General features: G+C 50.0%; 2 protein-coding genes across 2 annotated transcripts in view; both read left to right on the top strand.

Annotated features, from left to right (window-relative positions):
- Positions 1 to 1959, top strand: part of FBXL12 (F-box and leucine rich repeat protein 12) — a 14115-nt gene extending 12156 nt beyond the window's left edge. The window contains exons 2-3 of the mRNA XM_034792814.1: positions 16 to 269; positions 935 to 1959. Of these exons, the coding sequence (XP_034648705.1) occupies positions 16 to 269; positions 935 to 1708 (1028 nt within the window). The 3' untranslated portion in view covers positions 1709 to 1959. The remainder of the gene's footprint in view (positions 1 to 15; positions 270 to 934) is intronic.
- A 10944-nt stretch (positions 1960 to 12903) lies between these two features.
- Positions 12904 to 20946, top strand: LOC117888586 (hepatic lectin-like). Its single transcript, XM_034792120.1, has 6 exons — positions 12904 to 13065; positions 15515 to 15622; positions 16977 to 17051; positions 17554 to 17705; positions 18229 to 18341; positions 18699 to 20946. Exons 1-6 carry the CDS (start codon positions 13023 to 13025, stop codon positions 18832 to 18834), a joined length of 627 nt encoding a protein of 208 aa, XP_034648011.1. The 5' UTR covers positions 12904 to 13022; the 3' UTR covers positions 18835 to 20946.
- The last annotated feature ends 3438 nt before the right edge of the window (positions 20947 to 24384 follow it).

The following is a 24384-nucleotide window of genomic DNA, read 5'->3' as shown; positions in this document are numbered from 1 at the left end:
GGCGGCTCGGTCCAGCCCCCCCCCCATCCTCCTCCTCCCGGGGCGGCTCGGTCCAGCCCCCTGCTCCCCCCGCCCGCAGCTCGGCCCAGCTCCTCCATGCCCCCCCGGTGGATGAGCTCGTTCCCTGTGCCCCCCACAAAATTGAGCACGGCTGCTGCTGTCGGGATCGTAACTTGCCCTGCTGCTGTTCCCACAGGGTCTGCAGACGCTGGCACAGGCTGGTACAGGACAAGATGCTCTGGAGATTTGTGGATTTAAGGCCCTACAAGGTACCAGCCCAGCTGTGTCCCTGCAGCGTGTCTCCCACTCGAGACCACTCCAAGGGGCTCATAAATGCTGTCCCGGGGAAGGGGTAGAGGGGCCTTTGGGGACCAGACGCCTGCATCCGGGATTCAACATGAGATGGTGAATGAGAGGAGAGAAGAGAAGGAAGAGAAGCGGCACAGTGAGGCTATCCCAGGGGCAGATCTTGCACATATGGGGCATTGGGGGAGGGAGCTGCATATGGGAGGCTAGTGTTAGATGGGCAGAGATGGGCAGAGAGCTGGACCAGTTTCTGAAGAGCATTTAAAACCAGGAGGGTTGTTTTAAGCAGCTCCCTGGAGTCAGGGATGGTGTCTGAGGACAGAGACTGTGTATGTGGAGGAGAAGGCAGCCACAGCATCTGACACGTGCTGGAGTGTGGAGAGCAGAGACTGAGGTTGCTCATAGGGAAAGGAGCTGCAGCAGTCAGGGTAAGAGGAGAGATCTACTGCAGGGCCGTGCCTGTGGCTTATCCTACGGGTGTGGAGTAACTTCCTTAAAGATGGATGGGAAAGAGGTATGTGAAGAAGAGCGGGGATGGGCCTTTCCTTGCTCGTTTACTGCTTCTGTTGGGTGTGTTGCGTGTCTGTCAAGGTGCTAAGTGCTCTGTTGCTTGCTCTCTTGTGCTCAGCTCAGCTCCAGAATCCTGTGGCACCTGCTAAGGCAGTACCTGCGCAATAGCCTGAGGGTACTGAAAGTGAGAGGAGCTCTCTACTCCATGAGAAAGCATGAGTTCCTTTCCCCAGCGCTGCTGCAGGCACTCGGGAAGCAGTGTCCCAGCCTCTATCATCTGTGCCTGACCCAGGCTGACCTCCGCCGGCTCCCATATGACTGTATACCGTCTTCTCTAAAGAGCCTGAAGCTGAGCCAGTGTGAGATCCCAGCTGTGTGGTTCCAAAAATCTGCATCTCCAGAGACTCCCAGAGTCCTGCCACAACTGCAGCATCTCATGATCCATAACGTCTCTGCCTTTTCTGACCAGCATCTGCTTAACGTATCCTCTCAGACCAGCCTAAGGACACTGACCCTCTCTGGAACCTACCGGCTGACGGACGCTGGAATTCAGAGAGCAGCCCCATATCTGGAGGACCTGGAATGCCTGGTCCTGCGCAAATGTGTCATTACAGATGCTGCTGTTTACTTCATCGGGCGTCACATGAAACAGCTCCGCTCTTTGGAATTCAGCAATACTTGTTCCCTAACAGATGCAGGCCTGGCTTGTTTAGCAGCCTTGAAGTGCTTGGAAACCCTCCACCTCGAGTCCAGGTTTAAGCTTTCCCCCGATGCCATTGTTGCTGTGTGCCAGGCACTCCCCCAGTTAAGCAATCTCAATTTAGATGGGATTGACTTTGAAGACCAGACAATACATAAAATTCAGGCAAGTTTGCCCAACTGCCGTTTCTAATGTGCTCCCTGACACACATTCTGAGGCGAAATGTTAACAGTGGGGAGTTGTATGGAATACATGAGGGTGAGCTGTGGGGTGTTCACCCCCCTGAAATAGCTCCCAGAATTGCTTCTTCTGGGCAGGGTCCCCTCTCAGTCTTCTCTTTTCCAAACTAAACAAACCCAATTCTTTCAGCCTTCCTTCATAGGTCATGTTCTCAAGACCTTTAATCATTCTTGTTGCTCTTCTCTGGACCCTTTCCAATTTCTCCACATCTTTTTTAAAATGCGGTGCCCAGAACTGGACACAATACTCCAGCTGAGGCCTAACCAGAGCAGAGTAGAGCGGAAGAATGACTTCTCGTGTCTTGCTCACAACACACCTGTTAATACATCCCAGAATCATGTTTGCTTTTTTTGCAACAGCATCACACTGTTGACTCATATTTAGCTTGTGGTCCACTATAACCCCTAGATCCCTTTCTGCCGTACTCCTTCCTAGACAGTCTCTTCCCATTCTGTATGTGTGAAACTGATTTTTCCTTCCTAAGTGGAGCACTTTGCATTTGTCTTTGTTAAACTTCATCCTGTTTAACTCAGCCCATTTCTCCAATTTGTCCAGATCATTTTGAATTATGACCCTGTCCTCCAAAGCAGTTGCAATCCCTCCCAGTTTGGTATCATCCGCAAACGTAATAAGCGTACTTTCTATGCCAATATCTAAGTCGTTGATGAAGATATTGAACAGCGCCGGTCCCAAAACAGACCCCTGCGGTACCCCACTCGTTATGCCTTTCCAGCAGGATTGGGAACCATTAATAACAACTCTCTGAGTACGGTTATCCCGCCAGTTATGCACCCACCTTATAGTAGCCCCATCTAAATTGTATTTGCCTAGTTTATCGATAAGAACATCATGCGAGACCGTATCAAATGCTTTACTAAAGTCTAGGTATACCACATCCACAGCTTCACCCTTATCCACAAGGCTCGTTATCCTATCAAAGAAAGCTATCAGATTGGTTTGACATGATTTGTTCTTCACAAATCCATGCTGGCTGTTCCCTATCACCTTACCACCTTCCAAGTGTTTGCAGATGATTTCCTTAATTACTTGCTCCATTATCTTCCCTGGCACAGAAGTTAAACTAACTGGTCTGTAGTTTCCTGGGTTGTTTTTATTTCCCTTTTTATAGATGGGCACTATATTTGCCCTTTTCCAGTCTCCTGGAATCTCTCCCGTCTCCCATGACTTTCCAAAGATAATAGCTAGAGGCTCGGATACCTCCTCTATTAGCTCCTTGAGTATTCTAGGATGCATTTCATCAGGCCCTGGTGACTTGCAGGCATCTAACTTTTCTAAGTGATTTTTAACTTGTTCTTTTTTTATTTTATCTGCTAAACCTACCCCCTTCCCATTAGCATTCACTATGTTAGGCATTCCTTCAGACTTCTCGGTGAAGACCGAAACAAAGAAGTCATTAAGCATCTCTGCCATTTCCAAGTTTCCTGTTACTGTTTCTCCCTCTTCACTAAGCAGTGGGCCTACCCTGTCTTTGGTCTTCCTCTTGCTTCTAATGTATTGACAAAAAGTCTTCTTGTTTCCCTTTATTCCCGTAGCTAGTTTGAGCTCATTTTGTGCCTTTGCCTTTCTAATCTTGCCCCAGCATTCCTGTGGTGTTTGCCTATATTCATCCTTTGTAATGGTGTCTGTGTTTGTGAAATGGACATTCATCCTGTCTGGAGGCAGAATTTTCTCTGGCTAAAACAATGAGGTGAGCAGTGTAGGACAAGGACCATCCTGACAGCTTGTATCACCTGAAAACGGGCCAGCAGAAATTCAGTTCTGCAGTCTGCTTGGCTGGGCTCCTGAAGTGACTTCTCACCTTCTCGTACTAAGAAAATAGCAAGGCCCGATTAATAGGTGGCATATGAGGACCAGTGACCCTATGAGCTTATTTAAATTAGAGGCAGTTTGGCAGCAGGGGGTTTCTCTTTTAAGTTTAACCCTTCTCACATTAAACATCAGGCAACAGGTGAATTATCCCCAAGCACAAGGGAGTAATTCAGCTGTTGTCCTGACACACAGAAGGGTTTGGCTACCCAAACCTTGGACTGTAGATAAAATTTAACTCAGGTCAAAAGGCATTAGCCATATTGTGCTATGAGCATACTCCAAAACATGCCTAGTAGGAAGTGGACAAAGGATTGTGCAAACACCCATTTTAATTGCCCGGAACAGAACCTTTAAGGGGAAAGAACCCATCATTTCCATTTCACAAACACAGACACCACACAGGTCGGTGATGTGCGGCTGTGATTGGGTCCTGTCCCGCAGGGTGGAGTGGTGGGGGTTCTGCTGCGACCCCAAGGATATGTGGAATGTGGGGGAGGGGGAAGTATAAGGAAGTCCCGGAGTGCATTTGTCTGTGTGCTGCAGGGGGAGGCAAGCACACACCTGTTCAGCCTGAAGTTCGGTCAGAGATCACAGCATGTCTGTTTGGTCCTTGAGCAGCACCATCATCTCTGCCTGTCCGTTTCTCCTGTCCTTGCTATCGCTCTGCATTCTGTCCCTGAGCGTCACCCTCCAAGCCTGGAATCTGACACAGCAGAACCTCACAGGACCTCCTGCAACATGTCTTCCCATGTCCTCTTCTTTCTCCTGCTTAGCTGGCCCAGCTGCTCTTTCAGGGTGGATGGAGAGACTGTCAAGGCCACGCTTGCAGCTGCAAAAGAAAACAGTGGACAGAGGTACTATTGTGAATGCATTCACGGCCCCACAAGTTACAAGCACAACATTCTCCCTTCTCCTTGGGATCCATAGAGCTGGGCAGCAGTCCTAGGCATGATGAGTACGTCCTGGGGGGTGGAGCGAGTTGGGTCAATAACTTGGGGTAGCTCCCAGGCATCAGTATAAGCAGACGGGGCAGTTGAGCTGAATACTGTCACCGTTTCCCACAGGCAATGGAGACTTTAGCGTATATCTTGCTCCTGAGGGTAACGGAGGCAGAAAGGAAACTGCTCCTGCACGCGTCCGGCTGCTGTTAGTCCGTGTGCTGCAGTGATGCCTGCCGAATTGCTGAGTGTTGTGGGAAGGTGTTCTAGTAAGGCAGCCCTCCCCAGAAACCTTCGGCAGAGGATTGCACCCTACCTCCAGGAAAGTTTCCTTGAGATCTCTGTGGAAGATGCACGGAACATCCCGGGGCGCACAAACTGTTCCGCTGGGCCCCCTCTGTCTAACAGTACAGGGGAATGAGAAGCAGACAGCAACTCTACCTCTATTGGTTATTTCACTATCTCTTCTAACCTGATTAAAAACATGAACAGATGTCTGCCTGCAATACTGAAGCAAATGTCCTACTTACCAGAGGTTCTTTTCCCTGAATCAGACTTGCCGGTGCTGGATGATAGGGGCTGGCTCAACTGCTCTGGTGTCAGGAAGACACCACTGGAACCCCCGGTCGACTGTCCCCCACACTCCTCCTGCTCCTGTTCCTCGTCCAGCACCTTGTACTCAGGGTTCACGCCAGTGGTGCATGACTCTGACTCCTCCGAAGTATCCACAGGGCCCTCCGGGTGGTGGTGGGGTCACCGCCAAGGATGCCATGCAGCTCCTTGTAGAAACAGCATATCTGCGGCTCTGCACCAGAGCAACTGTTTGCCTCCCTTGCCTTCTGGTGTGCCTGCCGCGGCTCCTTGATTTTCATGAGGCACTGATGCATTTCCCTCTTGTAGCCCTTCTCCACCTTGTCCCAAGCCATCTGTCTGTAGATATCTACATTTCTATGGCTGGATTGGAGCTGTGCCGGCACAGATTCTCCCCAGAGACCCAGGAGATCCACCACCTCCTGTGTACTCAAGGCAGGAGTGTGTTTGCTGCGTGGAACCAGCATGGTCAATTGGGCAGATGCTAGGTGAGATCTCCATGCTGAGCAAACAGGAAATGAATTTAAAAGGTATGTGGCGAGTACCTGGCCACCGGACAGTGGAGTTCAAAACAGTGACTAGAGCGGTAGTGGTGTGGCATTGTGGGACACCTCCTGGAGGCCATTAAAATTGATGTAATTAACACAGTGTCTACACTGACACTTCGTCATAACTATGTTGACTTAAGTGCTACGCCTCTTGTGGAGGTGGAATTATTAAGTTCACGTAGCGGGTGATTTACTTTGTCAGGAGCATCATTATAGGGTAGATGCTGACTGAATAAGATTGACGTAAGCCACCTTGCGTTGACCTAACTGTAGCATAGACCAGACCCAAATGTATGCAAATAACTAGTGCATAGATCTCAGGTGGTATATTTGAGTAAGATTAGTAGGCTGCCAGTAGCCAGATCCTGCACCTGGTTTGTTGGGTTACATTGCTGTCCATGGCTGCTTGTGCCTTCTATTCGTTAAATACTCCCTCATCTTTACCTGCTGTTACAAAGCCCTGAGTTCATGCTAGCAAGTTTTGGCTGACATTAAAATGGTAGCTGTTATGAAGTTTCCATTCTAGGACACACTGAGGTTTTGAATCTGCTGAGTTGTTATCTGTAATCAAATGTCAAATTTATTTATAAAATAAAAATGCTTTTAGATCTGTAAAGTCGTCTCATGCTGTCAGGTTTTGACTGAAATGTGACAATAGTTGACTTGTGGTTTTTAACAAATCAGTGATACTGCTTGTGTTGTATGGAGAGACCCACCTCTTCCCCCTTTGCCTGGGGCCCCACCCTTTTCTCCCCCTTCCCTGGGGCCCCGCTCCTGTTCTACCTAGTGTCCCCCCATTCCACCCCTCCCAGTGCAGCCCCACAACCCGTTTGCTACTTCCTGCGCACACGTACCCCACTTCCCATGGCCCCAAGACCAGAGAAGCTCTGTCTCTCTCTCTCTCCCCTCCCCTAGGGCCCCAGGCCACAGCAAGGAGTGATAGCTCCCTGAGCCCTGAGGCTGCGGCAGGTAACAAGAGCTCCTCCAGTTCTGGGGCCACAGCTGGGGTCCCAGTGCAAGGGCTTCCCCTTCTCCCCCTCTCCCCCCAGCTTCCCCTGCTGTGCCCACCCTGCCCGCCCAGTGCTGCTGCCAGGGAGCGGGGTCGGGATGTGGGGTCTCTAGGGCCCCCCAGTTGGCCGGGGCCCCTCAGTACAGGCCCCATAGGCCCAGTGGCTAATCCGCCACTGCCCCTTTTCTAGACTGAAAGCATCTTGTCTAATAGGCGTTATCCAGGTGTAACTACATTTGAAATACAGTTATATAGTCAATATTCACAATTTCAGATACAAAATTGCATCACATCAACACCCACCACGGGCCTTCGCGATGCTTTCTTTCAATTAAACAGTCGGATTCTCCTGATCCGCACCAGTTCTAAGTCAGCTGCTAGGCGCCGGCCAAGGCGGAACACCGCCCCCCCACCATCCCCGTGGAGGGGGAGAGGCGAGCGACGCCCACCACAGCTGGGGCGATCCACAGGAAGGGCCCAGCTTGCGTCCAGAGTTGCACCCAGCCCCACTTTGCACCCCAGCCCTTAGAGCCAATTCTTATCCCGAAGTTACGATCTGGCTTGCCAACTTCCCTTACCTACATTGTTCTAACATGCCAGAGACTGTTCACCTTGAGATCTGCTGCAGATATGGGTACGGCCTGGCGTGAGATTTACACCATCTCCCCTGGATTTTCAAGGGCCAGTGAGAGCTCACCGGACGCCACTAAAACCGTGACGCTTTCCAGGGCTCGAGCCCCTCTCTCGGGGTGAGCCCATTCCAGGGTGCTCTGCCCTTCACAAAGAAAAGAGAACTCTCCCCGGGGCTCCCGCCGGCTTCTCCGGGATCAGTTGCGTTACCGCACTGGACGCCTCGCGGCACCGATCTCTGCCACTCCGGATTCGGGGATCTGAACCCGACTCCCTTTTGATCGGCTGAGGGCAACGGAGGCCATCGCCTGTCCCTTCGGAATGGCACTCGCTTATCTCTTAGGACCGACTGACCCATGTTCAACTGCTGTTCACATGGAACCCTTCTCCACTTCGGCCTTCAAAGTTCTCGTTTGAATATTTGCTACTACCACCAAGATCTACACCTGCGGTGGCTCCACTCGGGCCCGCGCCCTAGGCTTCAAGGCACACCACAGCGGCCCTCCTACTTGTTGTGGCATAGCCCCCGTGGCTCTCATTGCCGGCGACGGCCAGGTATGGGCCCGATGCTTCAGCGCCATCCATTTTCAGGGCTAGTTGATTCGGCAGGTGAGTTTTCACACACTCCTTAGCGGATTCCAACTTCCATGGCCACCATCATGCTGTCTATAACAACCAACACCTTTTCTGGGGTCTGAGAGCACTAAGTTGTCATGGGATAAGAGGGAAGATCCTTTCATGGATTGAGAACTGGTTAAAAGACAGGGAACAAAGGATAGGAATAAATGGTAAATTTTCAGAATGGAGAGAAGTAACTAGTGGTGTTCCCCAAGGGTCAGTCCTAGGACCAATCCTATTCAACTTATTCATAAATGATCTGGAGAAAGGGGTAAAAAGTGAGGTGGTAAAGTTTGCAGATGATACTAAACTGCTCAAGACAGTTAAGACCAAAGCAGACTATGAAGAACTTCAAAAAGATCTCACAAAACTAAGTGATTGGGCAACAAAATGGCAAATGAAATTTAATGTGGATAAATGTAAAGTAATGCACATTGGAAAAAATAACACCAACTATACATAGAATATGATTGGGACTAATTTAGCTACAACTAATCATGAAAGAGATCTTGGAGTCATCGTGGATAGTTCTCTGAAGACGTCCACGCAGTGTGCAGCGGCAGTCAAAAAAGCAAACAGGATGTTAGGAATCATTCAAAAAGGGATAGCGAATAAGACGGAGAATACCTTATTGCCCTTATATAAATCCATGGTACGCCCACAACTTGAATACTGCGTACAGATGTGGTCTCCTCATCTCAAAAAAGATATACTGGCATTAGAAAAGATTCAGAGAAGGGTAACTAAATGATTAGGGGGTTTGGAACGGGTCCTATATGAGGAGAGATTAAAGGGGCTAGGACTTTTCAGCTTGGAAAAGAGGAGACTGGGGGGGATATGATAGAGGTTTATAAAATCATGAGTGGTGTGGAGAAAGTGAATAAGGAGAAGTTACTTACTTGTTCCCATAATATAAGAAGTAGGGGTCACCAAATGAAATTACTGGGCAGCAGGTTTAAAACAAATAAAAGGAAGTTCTTCACACAGCGCACAGTCAACCTGTGGAACTCCTTGCCTGAGGAGGTTGTGAAGGCTAGGACTATAACAGGGTTTTAAAGAGAACTAGATAAATTCATGGAGGTTAAGTCCATTAATGGCTATTAGCCAGGATGGGTAAGGAATGGTGTCCCTAGCCTCTGTGTGTCAGAGGGTGGAGATGGATGGCAGGAGAGAGGTCACTTGATCATTACCTGTTAGGTTCATTCCCCCTGGGACACCTGGCACTGGCCACTGTCAGTAGACAGGATACTGGGCTGGATGGACCTTTGCTCTGACCAGTACGGCCGTTCTTATGTTCTTATGGCTAACTTCTCAGTTAAGCCTCCCATTGCAGGCCTGTGTTTTTATATAAATAACAAATTTGTCTAATCGGCTGTTTTCCTCCTTTCCAGGTATAGGTTATGCAAGAAGCTTTCAGATCAAACAACAAACCTGGAAGGCACTGAACCCGTGTGGTGAAATCTACTGTGCATCTTGGCAACAACTGCCCTCTTTGCCCTGGGCTGACATTGTGTCTTTGTGGTCATACAAAAGTAAGACCAGTGCAAAACTCAGGGAAATAAACAGTGGTGAGAGCCCCAGCCTTGCATTGGGAATGGTTTCAGGTCTGTTTGTTTAATACCTACTGTGACCCCTTGGTGCCAACTGGCAGAGGGCACAGGGGGGTGCATAGGGTTTCAAGGACCAAAGGGTGGCATGTGAGGTCTCCCCTGAAAGCTCACTGGTCATAATCATGGTGAAATGTATGTAAACATATTATATACAAAGTTATGTATTTATACTGAAATGTGTGTTCTTCAGGTATGTAAGTTAAGACAGGTCACTAGAAGGCAATAAACAAGTTCTGGTCAGGCAGGGGATAGTAGACATTTATCTCCCTAAGTGGTCATTGAATATTGCATATCTTTACAGTACAAGTCTGTTTGCATACGGAGCTACCAGCTAATCAAGATTTCAAAGTCTACAGGAAATCTCAAAATCTACAAGAGGGAACACAGCGAAGTGTGTCGTGTTCATGACTAAAATCAAAGAATTAGTCTGGTATATCAGGAGAATGCAAGGAAACACAAGGTATTAGTCACAGAGTAGGCCAGCTGAGTGTGTGGCTTGTTTAATTGAAAAGGGATTACAGCCTACTGGCTGAAAAATGCTGGTGAGAAACACTAGCAGACATGATAGTAACTAGCTGAGTAAGTCATCTAGGTTCTAGAATGCGTGTTATCATTTTATTGTACTTGTCACCATTTGTTTCTAATACCTCTGCTTGTGATCATTGACATCTCTGCTCTTTATTTCATAAACTTTTACCTGTTGTCACTATTAACATACCTCTGTGCTGAATGTTAAGCCGAGTGTGATCTGAAGGGAAATGGGTAAGCTGGTGTTGGTAGCATCGGCTCTGTGAATTCTGCAGGTGTCCAGTGGACCAGGGGCTGGTCGCTCCAGAGTGACACCCAGGGGTTAGAGTGTCTCGATCACTAAACGAGCGAGAGCAAGGCCTGCGTAGGCCTGGAGGGGAGTGCCTCCGTTGCCCATGGCCGGGGGGGGGTTGTGGAGCCCACTCTGAGCTGGCACAGATAAGGCTTCCTTGTGCTAAGCAGAGGTGGTAGTGAGGGGCCTCACAACCCGGGCACCCTGGGAAGCGTCACACCTACTGATACGTGTTTATCGCAAACACAAAGGTTTAAGATAGAGGAAAGGCTGCAAGGAACCATGTTACCTTCCGTAGCATCTGCCACTGGGGCATCTGGTCCCTTTTTAGCTATAGACATGAAAACAAATTGGCAAAAATGAAAATCAAAAGCACAGCAAAATCAGTCAGTCCAGCTCTTACCACAGTTCGATGGGGCCAGGCTGGGACTCTGGAATCTGTAAGTGCGGTAACTGGGGCGCTGCCACACCCCCAGCTTGAAGTGGTTTCCATTATATACCGGGTGTACAGTTTGGTTCAACGTCTCTCAGTACCCCCCGCTATAAACATTGTTCCAGCCCCCCTGCTGGAATCAAAGTGTTCTCTACAGTTGTTAGCACTGGGATGTTTGCAGTCCGCAGCACTGTGTGCTGAACAGTGTAATTTAATATTTGTAAGTCCCAACTTGCCAGTTTCTGAACTGAGATTTTTTTTATCCCAGGGCACCTGTGGAACATGCACGTACTAAGCATGGAATGGCAAGGGAACAGCAGTTCTACCTTTCATGTACTAACTATCAGACTGATCAGCTGCGTTAATGTATGGAGTCTGGGTATCACAGGAGTCCTAGGGTTGTGATGGCAACTTGCTGAGACTGTAGATATCACTGTTTAGTCTATGTGAGCATCATGTGACTTTGGGCAAGTCAGTTCTCCTTCTCTCTGCCTCTGTTTCCCCTCCCACCCGTTGTGTGCCTTGTCTGTTCAGAACGAAAGCTATGAGGGCAAGTTACTGTGCATGTCTGTACGTCACCTGGCATAGAAAGGTTCCTATTTCAGACTGGATCTTTGAGTGCTATCATAGTACAAATAATGGCTAATATAAACAGCACAAAGATAGCCATATGTTAATGAGCATTACATCAATAATTGTGTTTGGACAGCAACATTAAATGAATATAAAACATTCACCAGATGAATTGTGACTTAGCTGGAAGCAGTTAAATTTTACAGTGAGATGCAGCACAGAAAAAAATGGAAGAATTCAAACAAACCTCCCAAGATTTCTCAAGGGGCGAGATTATTAAAGGCACAAGTGATGGGTCGACAAATAATTCCTCCTATTGCAGGGGTTCTCAAACTGGGGGTTGGGACCCCTCAGGGGGTCACAAGGCTATTACATGGGGGGGTCGCGAGCTGTCAGCCTCCACCCCAAACCCCGCTTTGCCTCCAGCATTTATAAAGGTGTTAAATATATTAAAAAGTGTTTTTAATTTATTAGGGGGAGTCACACTCCGAGGCTTGCCATGTGAAAGGGGTCACCAGTACAGAAGTTTGAGAACCACTGTCCTATTGCCTGCGCAAGGCATTTAGGCACCTAACTGCCATTTGTGCCTTAGTTCTATCAGTAAAGATTTATTTAAAAATTATTCCGGAAAGATGACCTGAGGCCCATGTGTGTTTGGACTGGACACCAAGGTGGAAAATAAACCCAGCGTCTTTGCAACAAGATGTCTTGGAGTTAGGAGACAAGTGACAGTTGAGTCCTCACAGTGAGAAGCTACATGTTTTTCCATCTTTCAAAAACATTGCGTGACCTCAAACATTACAAATTACCATGAGACTCTTACTAAGCACGTGAGATTTTGGGCTCAAATGAAGCTTTTTTGAGAGTTGGAAAAGGGGTTGAAAGAGCACGTAGGACTTGATTCTCCTTTATCCTGCCCCTTTGTGCAGCTTTTATACCAGTGCAAAGGGAGTGCAAAACACTACCATTCTGATCTGATTGCATGTTGCACCAAATTAAATGACTGCACAAGGGGCAGGGGAATTGGGTACCTAGAACTGAAAACACTTTAATTACAAAGTAAGGACTATAGCTCCATAATACATATATTTGTAGGACAATGATCAGCCTGGGATCCATTTTATCTTCTTGTGTAAGCATGTCCACTGGGACACCGCCGGTTCTGTGTGGAACCACTCTGTGACGGCTTAGCAACTGCTTTCCAAAGTCAAGAGGGCTGTGATTTTCTTCCAGAAAGAAAGTTCTGAGCTGTTGCTTTCCAAACCCTGCTTTTGTGACCAAGCTAGGTTTTTTCTTACCTGCATGAGGGGAGCAGCTTCAGGAACCAGGCATCTTGTATTTTTGCTCTTGCACAACTTAAAATTGACCAAGAGAGTTTTGAATAGAAAGAATGAGCTGGTTGGCCAGCCGAGACCTTTTAATCTGTTTGAGCAGAGGAGTTATCAGGACCACGTTTGAAATGGAAGCAGTCCAAACGGCCAGGGTTAGAGGGCAAGTTGCCTGGGACATGGTGTGAGCACTGCAGGTTATACATTAACCTCTGGATTTAACATTCCTAGTGGAATTGTGAATTCTCTATTCTAGATAGTCCAGTGAGCAGGGTTCCACTTTGCCATGTTCTAATGCCATTTCAAGTCATCTCTGCCTCCCAGGCATCATTTACAGCATGGACAAGGACAGGCTTCAAGATGAGCTGCACATGTTTAGAGGTAAGCCCTCTTCCTTCCCTTCCATCCAATAGCTCAGGAACGGGAGGAAAGAGAGAAACAGGTCGCTAGACCAGATGAATGGGCAGTCAGGGAATAAGAGGGAAGGTCTTCTCACAGATCAGTAGCCGGTTAAAAGATAGGAAACAAAAGGTAGGAATAAATGGTCAATTTTCAAAGTGGAAAGCAGTAAATAACGGGGTCCCCCAGGGATCTGTAGTGGGGCCAGTGCTGTGCAACATACCCATAAATGCTCTGGAAAAGGAGGTAAACAGTGAGGTGGCAAAGTTTGCAGAGGATACAAAATTACTCAAGATAGGTCAAAAACTGAGAAGAGACACAAAGGGATCTCACAAAACTGGGTGACTGGGCAGGAAAATGGCAGATGAAATTCAGTGTTGAGAAGTGCAAAGTGTAATGCACGTTGCAAAACAGAATCCCAACCATCCATAAAAAATGATGAGGTCTAAATTAGCTCTTACTATTCAGGAATGAGATCTTGGAGTCGCTGTGGGGAGTTCTCTGAAAACATTGCTCAATGTACAGCAGCAGTCAAAAAAGATAACAGGATGTTAGGAACCATTAGCAAAGGGATATACACCTCTACCTCGATAGAACGCTGTCCTCGGGAGCCAAAAAATCTTAGCGCGTTATAGGTGAAATCGAACTTGCTTTGATCTACCAGAGTGCGCAGCCCCGCCTCCCCGGAGAACCGCTTTACCCCCCCGGAGCACTGCTTTATATCTGAATTCGTCTTATATCGGGTCACGTTATATCGGGGTAGAGGTGTATAATAGGGCAGAAAATATCATAATGCCACTCTATAAATCCATAGTATGTCCAGACCTTGAATACTGCATGCAGTTCTGGTTGTCCCATCTCAAAAAGGATGTATTAGAATTCTTAAAAGTACAGAGAAGAGCAACAAAAATGATTAGGAATATGGAACAGCTTTCATATGAAAACAGCTTAAAAAGAGTGGGACTGTTCAGCTTAGAAAATAAATGATTAATGTGAGGATATGATAGAGGTCTATCCAGTCATGAATGGTGTGAAGAAAATGAGAAAGTGTTATTTATCCCTTCATGTAACACAAGAACTAGGGCTCACCCAATGAAATTAACAGGCAGCAGGTTTAAAACAAACGTAAGGAAGTACTGCTTCATACAACACACAGTCAACTGTGGAATTCATTGTCAGGGGGTGTTGTGAAGGCCAAATGTATAACTGGGTTAAAAAAGTTCATGGAGGATAGGACCATCAGTGGCTATTAGGCAATATGGCCAGGGGACAACCCCAGTGTTCTGGGTGTCCCTAAACCTCTGACTGCCAGAAACTGGGGCTGGACAATGGGATGGGTCACTTGATAATTGTCCTGTTCTGTTCACTGCTTCCGAAGCATCTGGCCCTGGCTGCCATCGGAAGGCAGGGCACTGGGCTAGCTGGACCGTTGGTCTGACTCAGTGTGGCCGTTCTGAGGTGTCTGCTCTCTCTGCTGCTGTTGAACGGATGCAGCAGAGAAGTCTTTCCTTACCCTGACCTGCGAGAAGGGAGATGAGCATCTCTGGCCAATTCAGTCTTTGGCCTCTCTGCTCTGACAGGCAGGCTAATTAGTGCTAATTGTGCTGGGCTGTTTGGGACGAGGATGCTGGCCCTGCTGGGAGCTATATTTTATGCTTTTCAATGAAAGGGAAATCGTTTGTTGGCAGGTGAGAGAAGGAAGTGGCCTTTCTCCAACTGTAGAGATGTTATTGCTTTGAATTAAGACTCATGGCCCCTGGTATTGTGAAAGGTCTGCGAGTGTCCGACTGGAGACGCCTTAGAGGGGCTGGGTTGTTTAGGCACTCAGCATTGTCTGAAAACTGGAGTCCCCCTTAAGTTGTCTTAAACCGGAAACGACAGCCAGGTTGTGCAACCACTCTCCAAAGGCTGAGTGACAGGCCTAATTTCCCTGGGATGAAATTGGAATGTGTGTTAAACATCACTTAATGATGGGGGGGGGGGAATAATCCTCTAGAGGGCACGTGCGAAACAAAACTGTAACCCTAGATACTTGGTCACAGTCTGAATGGAAGCTTAAACCCTTCCGTTGTTTGTGATTATTACCAGCCATTATAAGCACATTATAGGAGTGTCTCGTGGATGGTGAGAAGCTTGTAAGCTCTTTGGGGCAGGGCACGTCTCTGTTCTGGGTTTGTACGGTGCCCAGCACGCTGGGGTCCTGAGCCAGGATCGGGGCTCCCAGACACTACCGCAGTGAGGCTAAGAAAAAAAACCTGATAGATAGCTGTAAGTTGTAGTTATAAACGCCCTATCAGCCTCTATACCAAGCAATTAACCATCTAATTTAGGGTTAATCATTTATTAACCCTTTATAAATGGGACCTTCCTGCAAAGTCACTGCCAAACCTGTCAATCTGTGACCCTTGGCGATCTTTCTTCTGTTCTAAAGACAGAAACTACCTCCGGCAGAAGCTGAGATCCTCCCGCACAGTCTACGTGCTGCTGGCGCTTTCTTACCTGCTGATCCTCATCCTGTTTGCGGTGTCACTCTCCAGAGGTAGCGTGCGTGGGGCCTTCGGGAGATGAAACGTTTCACGTCATTAATGAAGAAGGAAGTTGGGGGGACTCAGAGAGACCCCGTGGGGTCTGTGTGCTCAGAAGCCCTGGGGTCAAACCCTGATACTGTCTCCTTCTGGGTCCTTGTTCTTCTTTGTCTTGCCAGCGGCAAAGAGCTCATCCAAGAGCCCCACTGCGCTGGGTGCTGCGCGGACACACGGAGCCAGCCCCTGCCTTGCAGAGCTCGCAGTTAAACCGACACAGGCTGGGAGGGGAAGCAGCTGCCCAGGCTCCCCCAGCAGGCCAGGGTTAGAGCAGGGAATAAAATCCAGTCTCCTGGGTGCCAACCGTGTCCCCTGCCTGTCCACCTCGGGAGCAGGGCCCTCGCCCTCTCGGTGTGTCCCTTTCTCTCCAGCTGCAAAGTGGGGGTGGGATTGTATGTTGTTCTCTCCCTGGTGAGGGAGGCAGGTGAAGGTGTGACGCTCTAGCATTGTTACAGAAGGTGCTCTATTGATTATCCTCATCAATCAGGTAGATGAAAGCCCTGCTGGGCTGAGAGCGGGCGGAGGGTGATAAATTAGGTCAAACTTGTTTAACCCTTCCACTGCCTCACACTGAGGTCTTGTTGCTGGTGCTGGGGATGCAAGAGGGTTACTTTGTCAGCACTCACCAGCCCAAAAGGGAGCCACGTCCTAGCCTCCTTGTGGCCATAACCCCAGGGCCAGGCGGATCCTCAGAGCTTCATGTTAGGACTTTTCTGTGCTTGGATTTTTGCACTGATGTTATGCAAATCTCTAGTCACCTTTCATGCCAGCACCGCTACGACAGCACAGCTACCCTAGTGCACCAACGCTTACTCTGGGGGACAAACCCTTGGAAACACCCACCACAGCCTTTGCAAAGCCGCCCGCCCCTTTCTCCCCTGGTGCCTTTGGTTCAGGTCACGGTTGCTTGGAATTTCTGGTGCCCAGTGGGGATTGTCTAATGGCAGTTTTTTCCTTTGTGTATCCCAAGGTGGTTTTGTTTCCCACCAAACCTGTTAAATCCTGCTTCCTATTCCAGGCTGAACCAGGTTGTAAACCCGGGAGAATTAGTGCATTAAGGTGCCCAGATCACCTTGCCCTGTGATTGGCTGTAAGGGCATGGTTTTGGCTTTCCCCATGGATTAAATAAGCCTCTTTGGAAGGTGTTTCTAGCACACACAAGTGCTGGTGAGCTCACTGGGTAAAGGGTGTTGAAACCCAAAGATGACTCAATGCCTCTCAGACATAGCAGGGTGGCAGCAGGGTCAGATAACCTGGCATGTGTGTTCTCTCTTTCTCTCTCTCTCCCTCCCCCCCACCCCCCGATTTTAGTTTCAATGCTCTCTTCACAACTGAATGAAATGCGCAATGAAGTGAAACGGAATCATTCCAGCAACGATTTCAAACGTAAGTACAGGGCACTGCCCTATGCCCCCCTCCGCCCCGGCTCCTGCTGCCTCTGCCGTGCCCTCCCCATTATACGAGCCTCTTCCCTCCCCTGCCCTCTGCTCTGCCCACCTCCCTGGGTTGCCCTCGCTCCTTCTGGCCACAGCTGCTGCTCCCTGCTGTGATCATTAGGTTGCAGGGTATCTGTTCAGTCTCTAGCACCAGGGATCCTAGCAGCAATTTGGGGGCATTACCTCTTCTGATTTTCCTTGGCTCACTTCATGCTGCACACAGGGGATCCCGGCTTCTGAACTATTTATTTGCTTTGGAGCCGGGGCCCCAGCTTTCTTCTGGTTGTTAGGCAGAAGCAAACCCCTAGTATTGTGACTGGACAGTTCCAGCTATAACCGCTGCCTTGGAAGTCAGGTCCTTGCAGAGCTGGGGTTGTGCTGTCATTTCCACACGGGACAGGGTAGACCTGCCCCACTTGGTGTGTCTGACTGCTGGTCCCTCCCTTTCCCAGTGTTCCCATGCGGTCCTGAAGCCCGGGAATGGGAATACTTCAGTGGGAAATGTTACTTCTTCTCCTTGCGTGAGACATCTTGGCAGAGGGCGAAGGTGCTGTGCGAGGAGGAGCATTCACGCCTGGCCATCATTAACAGCCGCACCAAGCAGGTAAAGACGAGACAGTCTGGATGGAAAACCTCTGAGCTTCTTTCTCATGGCTTGCCTTCTCTCAAGGCCTCTCTGTCATTCCCGCATTCTTAGCACCCACAGGAACTAGCTGCTTCCCCCAGCTACCTCTGCATCACCCTTCTGTGGGTTCCCAACGCTACACGTGTAACAACTCTCTGGTGTGGGTGGCCGGTGGGAAGTGAACATGGCAGCACCACCTCTGAAAGGACAGGTTTCTACCGGGTGAGCTGAAGGGGCAACTCCATTAGCAGTCCTAGGCTTTTGTGCTCTTTGTGCCAGCCACATAAAGGGGATGTGAGGCCCTGGCCCTGTGTGGTACATGCTCTGTTATGGGTCCCTGGATGTATGTAGTGACAGAGCCCTGTGGGGTGTGTTACACATCGAATAGACACGGCTCCACCAGCCCCGCTTCTGCTGTGATGCAAATGAAGAGTAAAATGGTGCTGATCCTGGTAAAGGAGATGACTCTGTGCTTCCTCCCCCACCCCACTTCCGGCTGCAGAATTTTATCATGTACAGGACACGCAACCAGCGCTTCTGGATCGGCCTCTCAGACCAGAACTCAGAAGGGGAGTGGAAATGGATCGACGGGAGCGACTCCACAACTGGTTTCACGTGAGTGCGGGGCCGACCCCTGCTGGCTATCGCTCTCCCTCTTCCTTAATGCCGCAGGCCTCCTGCTGCAGAAACAGCCTCTGTGTCTGTGGAGAGAGCCCGAAGGCACGGGGCTGGGCCACAGCGGGGTAAGATCAGGTCATGGGAAGCCGCATGGGGCGTTGATGTCCAACTTTCCGTGGTGTGTAAGGCTGATGGTTTTCACCGGCAATGGGCCTACGCTTCATCCCCCTAACTCCAGGACACGCCGGCTTCAAATCCCCATTATGTGCAGCTCAGGACCACCTCCAGCTTTGACCCCGCTCTGTCCCCTGCACCCCATTCCTGCCCCTCCAACTGTAGCCCCACTGTGTTTAGGTACTGGAAGGAGGGGGAGCCCAACAACAGTGGCCAGAATGAGGACTGTGCGCACGTCTGGACCTACGGGGAGTGGAACGACGTGCATTGCACATACGAGTGCTACTACATCTGTGAAAAGCCTGCACCTCCATGAGCAGACCGGACCAACACCACCTCCCAGCCACACTGCCTGGACCTGCAGGTCAGTGCAGAGAGCCAGCACTGCCTCCAGGTGGTGACAGAGATGCAAGCCAAGGTCCAGTACTTTGAGGCTGTAAACATCATACTAATCTTTTTATTTTTCCCCCCACTCTTCTGTTCTTAATTTATATTCCCTTTATCTGTGTGTCCATTTCCGGTCAGCTCCCCCATGGGTCTCTCTCAGCCATTGGGTCCGTATCCTGGGGAGGACCCAGAATGGACCTCCAATGCTAAAAGTCTGCACCTCTACAGCGTGAGCCTAGGGCTGATCAAAAAAAATGTTTTCAAACAAAGACATTGTTGAAAAGTTGCCTTCTTGAAACCAAATTTTAAAAATGAATTTTCAAAATGGTCTGGGGTTTTTACTCCCCATCTCCATGCCACTAAATGAAAAAAAGAGGGGGAAAGGGTGAAAATGGGAAAAATTTGAAACCAAAAATTTGAGGTAAAAAAAAATTTTTTTTTTAAATGAAAAGTTGTGAAGTTTTCAAAAATAACCAAATTTTCAAAATCCATTCTAACCCCCCCCCCCGCCAAATTGCATCTGTTTTAATTTTTCAATCAACTCTGGCTGTAACAGACTCGTGTCCTCTGTGGGTTGGGCACCTTGGTAACATCCGCCGACTTGTGGGTCACGCGTGGATGCACTTGGAAAGTTACAGGAAAACAATGTGCAGTGTCTGCTGAAAACCACAAGAGGCTGCAGTGCGATCTGAGCCCTCCCTCTTTTTAGCAGGTGGCATAATGAGAGCACAGGGCAAAGTTTGATGCAATCAGGGGGCAAGTAGCCAATTTAGGATCGATAAGAGCAAACACAGATTTATCCAATGTGTGATTCCCTGCCCTCAGGGAGTCAGGCACAGTCCCTAGGAACGGGGTGTGCCCGTTAATAGCATTTATAGCCATCTCTGCAAGCTCTGATCATGGAGTTAGAGGAATCATAGTGGGGATTAGGAAGAAATTCTTTCCCTCTGTAGCGCTAGTTATATTAGCAGAGGGGAGGGTCGGTTTTTCCTCTGAAGCAATGAGCCGTGGCCACGAACGGAATAGATGGACCCTTGGTATGAGATGGGGGTGATCCCAGACTAGCTGGGGCAGTGGCCCTCTCGGATGTGAATCATCTAATGCTCCTATATAAATTCAGAGTTAATGGCTGCCTCTGCAGCTCTGTTAGCTTCGGTGGATTTGTTAACTCCACAGCTCCATAGGTGCTGGGATGAGGGGTGCTCCCACACCCCCTGGCTTACCGCGGTTTCCATTATATGCAGGTTGGCAGTTTGGTTCAATGGCTCTAAGCACCCCACAATACACATTGTTCCAGCCCCCCTGCACAACTCTGAGGTCTCTTCCTCCACCCTCCAAACCCTGGTGCTGTTTCCCCTATGAATTCTCTCTCTGTGGCATGTGACTCTCATATTCCCTACACGGGGAAAGCTCCTGGGGTCAGATAATTCTGGTGGTCAGAAACGTCTCCTGCGAGGGATGGTGACAGATACATCTCTCTGAATCAGACATGGTTTGGTTCAGCTGCAGCTGGTTTGGAAATTAGTTCCCAGTGAAAACTTCATTTTTGTCAACATTTGTTTTTGAAAAATATGGGGGAAGTTATTGAAACCACCCTCCCCCCCCCCAATTGTTTTTCAAACAACAAAAAACAAACACTTTCCATTTATAACCAAACGATTTTACCCGCACATCCCTCCCCCCAAAAAAATATTGAAAAAGATAGCTTGGAAGATAATGTCCATTTTGTCAAAAAAGACATTTTCCATCCAGAAATAAAACTCTTGATGGAAAATTTACAACCAGCTGTAGTTACGAGCTGTATGCACCAGACGGTGCCCTTCAGCCCACAGCAGAGCGCTCTACATGGAAAGTGGCACTCAGCATAAAGCAGCTTCCTTTCCTGTCTCCTGCGTTTTCTGTCCTTTCTTCATTGTACACTAAAAAAAGAAATTGAACAGGCTGCAAATTACGGGCCTAACAGTAAAACTATTTGGCTGGGGGGGGCTGTTGCTGCCCTGCCACCCTTGAGCACTGTGGTGATAATAAATAATTAATACTACCTAGCTCCTCTCATCAATCAGTCTGCAAAGGAGGTAACTCGTTAGTCCCATTTTACAGACCTGCATTGTACATCCCCTTAGTTCTCAGCACGCTCAGCAGCTTACATGGGGTTATTACGTTCCCAATAAAAACAGCCGAGTTGGAAGTGAAAATGGGTGATGTTGAATTCGGAGCCCCTGGCGCTCTGAGCACCCACCAGTCCCATTGACCTTGCAAATCAGACATCCCCTGTCTGGATTAGGAGGATGCACATGAGGTAAGAGTGACACTAACATGGTTTATTAGGGGTGTTACGGGAGCCCCACGCATGGAGCAGGACTCCCGTGTGCTGGGTGCTGTACAAAAGATTCTTGTATACAAAACTAATTAATAACCTCTGATGTACAAAGACACCTAGGGCCCAAGCCTGTTTTCCTGGTGAAGGTCTGGGGCTGGATTCTCCAGTCATGTACCCTGGCATAAACCAGGGCCTGCCCCTTACAGCAGCACCTCGAGACCCATTGTGCTAGGTGCGGTACAAGCACAGAGTGAGAGAGAGCCTTAGAGGCAGGCTGGGGTGGTGTCCCGCTCTTCTGTGTACCATGGTAGCAGGGCCCCATCGCACTGCGCCTGACACAGTCGCTGCTCTGCAGAGCTTGACGTCTAAAGAGGCGAGACAGAAACCAAGGCCCAGAGAGAGGATGCAACGTCAGGCAGGAGGTCAGAGGCAGAGCTGGGAATTGAACCCAGGTGTCCTGGCTCTGCCCAGTGCCCAAGTTGTGAAGGCTCAAGTGCCAGCGCGAAGGATTTGAGTCGGATCCTTCTCCTGGAGTAAGAATATCTTGCAGACAAGTCTGTCACCTTTGTTCCAGTTGGAGTTCGAGGGTAAAAACGACCAGTGGGCTGTGCCTTGCCATGCCCCGACCCTGAGAGCACGGAGAACCACCCCATCAAAGGGATGTTTAGCATACACAATAGCTGGGATGGATATGAAGGTGACAGCCACTTTCTACATCCCTTAGGATTAGGTTTGGTTAGGGTTGGGGAGGATGCACACTTGGGGGGCTCTGTGCACGTTAAATAGCCAGGCAGCTGCTCTCCCCCATGGGGCCGATATGCTCTTCCTCTGCGTTTCATTGGTGGACAGCGTTCGCCAGAGAGTTATACGGGTGAGTCCCCCAAAGGCTGGGGATTGGGAGTGGTTGGCAGGTGCCATTGGCGGAGTCACCAAGCAGAACAGTGCATCCCCCTGCCTGTACGCAGGTAGGACCTCGCTGTGAGGTCTCCACCCCCTAATGTGCTGTGGCCTTCAGAGGGTCAGTCTGCCTCTGTCTCTTCCAGGTGGAGTGAGGCCGTCTGGGAAGCCGGGGCCGTGGTTACTCTGGCAGGGGCTAGCGTGAGTCGGTGGGACTGGCTGGAGAATGCTGAGGTTTCCCCACACACTTCATCACTCACGGGGCGGAGAGGGTCCTGCTCAGCGAGGGGAAGGGGGCTGCGCTTCCCCAGAATCTCCTCCGGCAGCAGGGCCTTCCACGGTGCCGCCATTACACGAGATTGATCACATGTTAGAAACCTCAGCTCCTTCATCTGTAGCGGCTGCCTGGGGAGAGATTTTGCCAAGAAGCTGCTGCACTCCAAGGCCTGGCAACAGCGTGCATTGCAACTGCCAGGGGACGCGTACTCGAAAAGGCCATGGCTGGAACGGCGAGCTCTAGCCAGGGGAACTAGAAAAGTACCTGGGGGCTAGAGCGGGCCAGAGAATGGGCAGGATCAGCTGTGACAAGTTAAAAAAGAAACTGCAAATTTCACCCAAACCTTTTGGGAAAATTTTCAACACAACAAAACTCAAAACAATTCCGGTTTGGGGTTTTTGGTCCTCCTCCACCCTGCCTCCCTTCTTCCCCATTCAAAACAGGAGGGAGAGAATGAAAACAAACAAACACACACACATGTTTGCTGCCAAAATATCTAAACTTTTAGTTAAACCAAACATATTTGTTTTTAGATTGAATTTAAAAATGGGGTGAAAATGTCTGATGAGGGCAGCAGAGGCCTCGCAGCGCCAGCCGTGGCTGAGCACAGGTTGGGGGCGGGGGGGAAGGCAGGAAATGGTGGGCTGGGGTCGCTGCTACACCCCGGCCAATGCTGCCCAGGCTGCGGTGGGCGCGGGCGGCCTAAGGGACACTTCAGGGCCTTGGTCCCAGGGGTGGAGAGCCCCTAGCGAGAGTCACACACCTGCTGCACATGGGCAGCCTCAGGCCCCCCAGCTCCCTCTGCTGGCCAGGTGCAGGCCCTCTCCCAGCCCGGCCTGGGCAGCACCAGGGCTGTGTGGTTACTTCTCTACCAGAAATAAGGGCTCCAGTAAGGGGGCCCTGTGCACCCTGGTGCATCTGACACCCTCCCCCAGGCCAGTTTCAGCCCCGCCCCCACCTACCTGCTCCCCTGAGAGGGTCCCAGGGCCCCCAGTTATATCCCAGGTAAATTAAATTCCAATCCATGAAACAGAGAAAAGGGTCTCTGGGGAGTGTGTGTGTGTGTGGGGGGGGAATCTGAGGGGTCACTATGGGGCAAGGTCCAGAGGGCATAAAGAGGGGTCCCAGGGAGCAGGGTGGGGGTGGTTCTGGGCTTTCTAGCTGTTGAGAACTTTCTTCAGTTTTTTTGTGTGTGAAAATGTTGGCCAAAAAAACCCCTAGAGCCTCCCAGCCACTTCTCTGCACACCCCCTTCATCACCCCCACCCCCACCGCTTGTATTCCCTCGCACCCTCCGCACTCATATCCCCCTGCATCCCCTATACCCAGCCCCCACCCCCTTCATCCCCCACCACCCCCACCCACTTTTATTCCCTCGCACCCTCCGCACTCTTATCCCCCTGCATCCTCTATGCGCAGCCCCCACCCGCCTTCATCCCCCACCACCTCCACCCGCTTTTATTCCCTTGCATCCTCCACCCCCCTTCATCCCCTGCAGCCCCCTGCAGCCCCTATGCCCAGCCCCTCACCCCTTCAACCCCCCCACCCCCACCCCCACCTGCTTTTATCCCCTCACACTCCCCACCTCTTTCATCCCCCCGAACTCCCCACCCCCCTTATCCCCCAGCAGCCCCTTTTCCCAGCCTCCACTCCCCTTTCATCCCCTGTACCACCTCTTCCCAGCCCTCATCCCCTTCATCCCCCACCTGCCTTTATCCCCTCGCACCCTCCATCCCCTTCATCCCCCTGCAGCCCCTATACCCAGCCCCCACCCCCTTCATCCCCCCCACCCCCAACGGCTTTTATTCCCTCGCACCCTCCACACTCATATCTCCCTGCAGCCCCTATGCCCAGCCCCCACCCCCTTCATCCCCCACCACCCCCACCTGCTTTTATCCCCTCACACTCCCCACCTCTTTCATCCCCCCGAACTCCCCACCCCCCTTCATCCCCCTGCAGCCCCTATTCCCAGCGTCCACTCCCCTT

The sequence above is a fragment of the Trachemys scripta genome, chromosome 16, assembly GCF_013100865.1.
Source record: "Trachemys scripta elegans isolate TJP31775 chromosome 16, CAS_Tse_1.0, whole genome shotgun sequence".
Taxonomy (NCBI): Eukaryota; Metazoa; Chordata; order Testudines; family Emydidae; genus Trachemys; species Trachemys scripta.
Note: the sequence above shows the minus strand (reverse complement) of the source record. Positions and strands in the feature narration are given on the sequence as shown.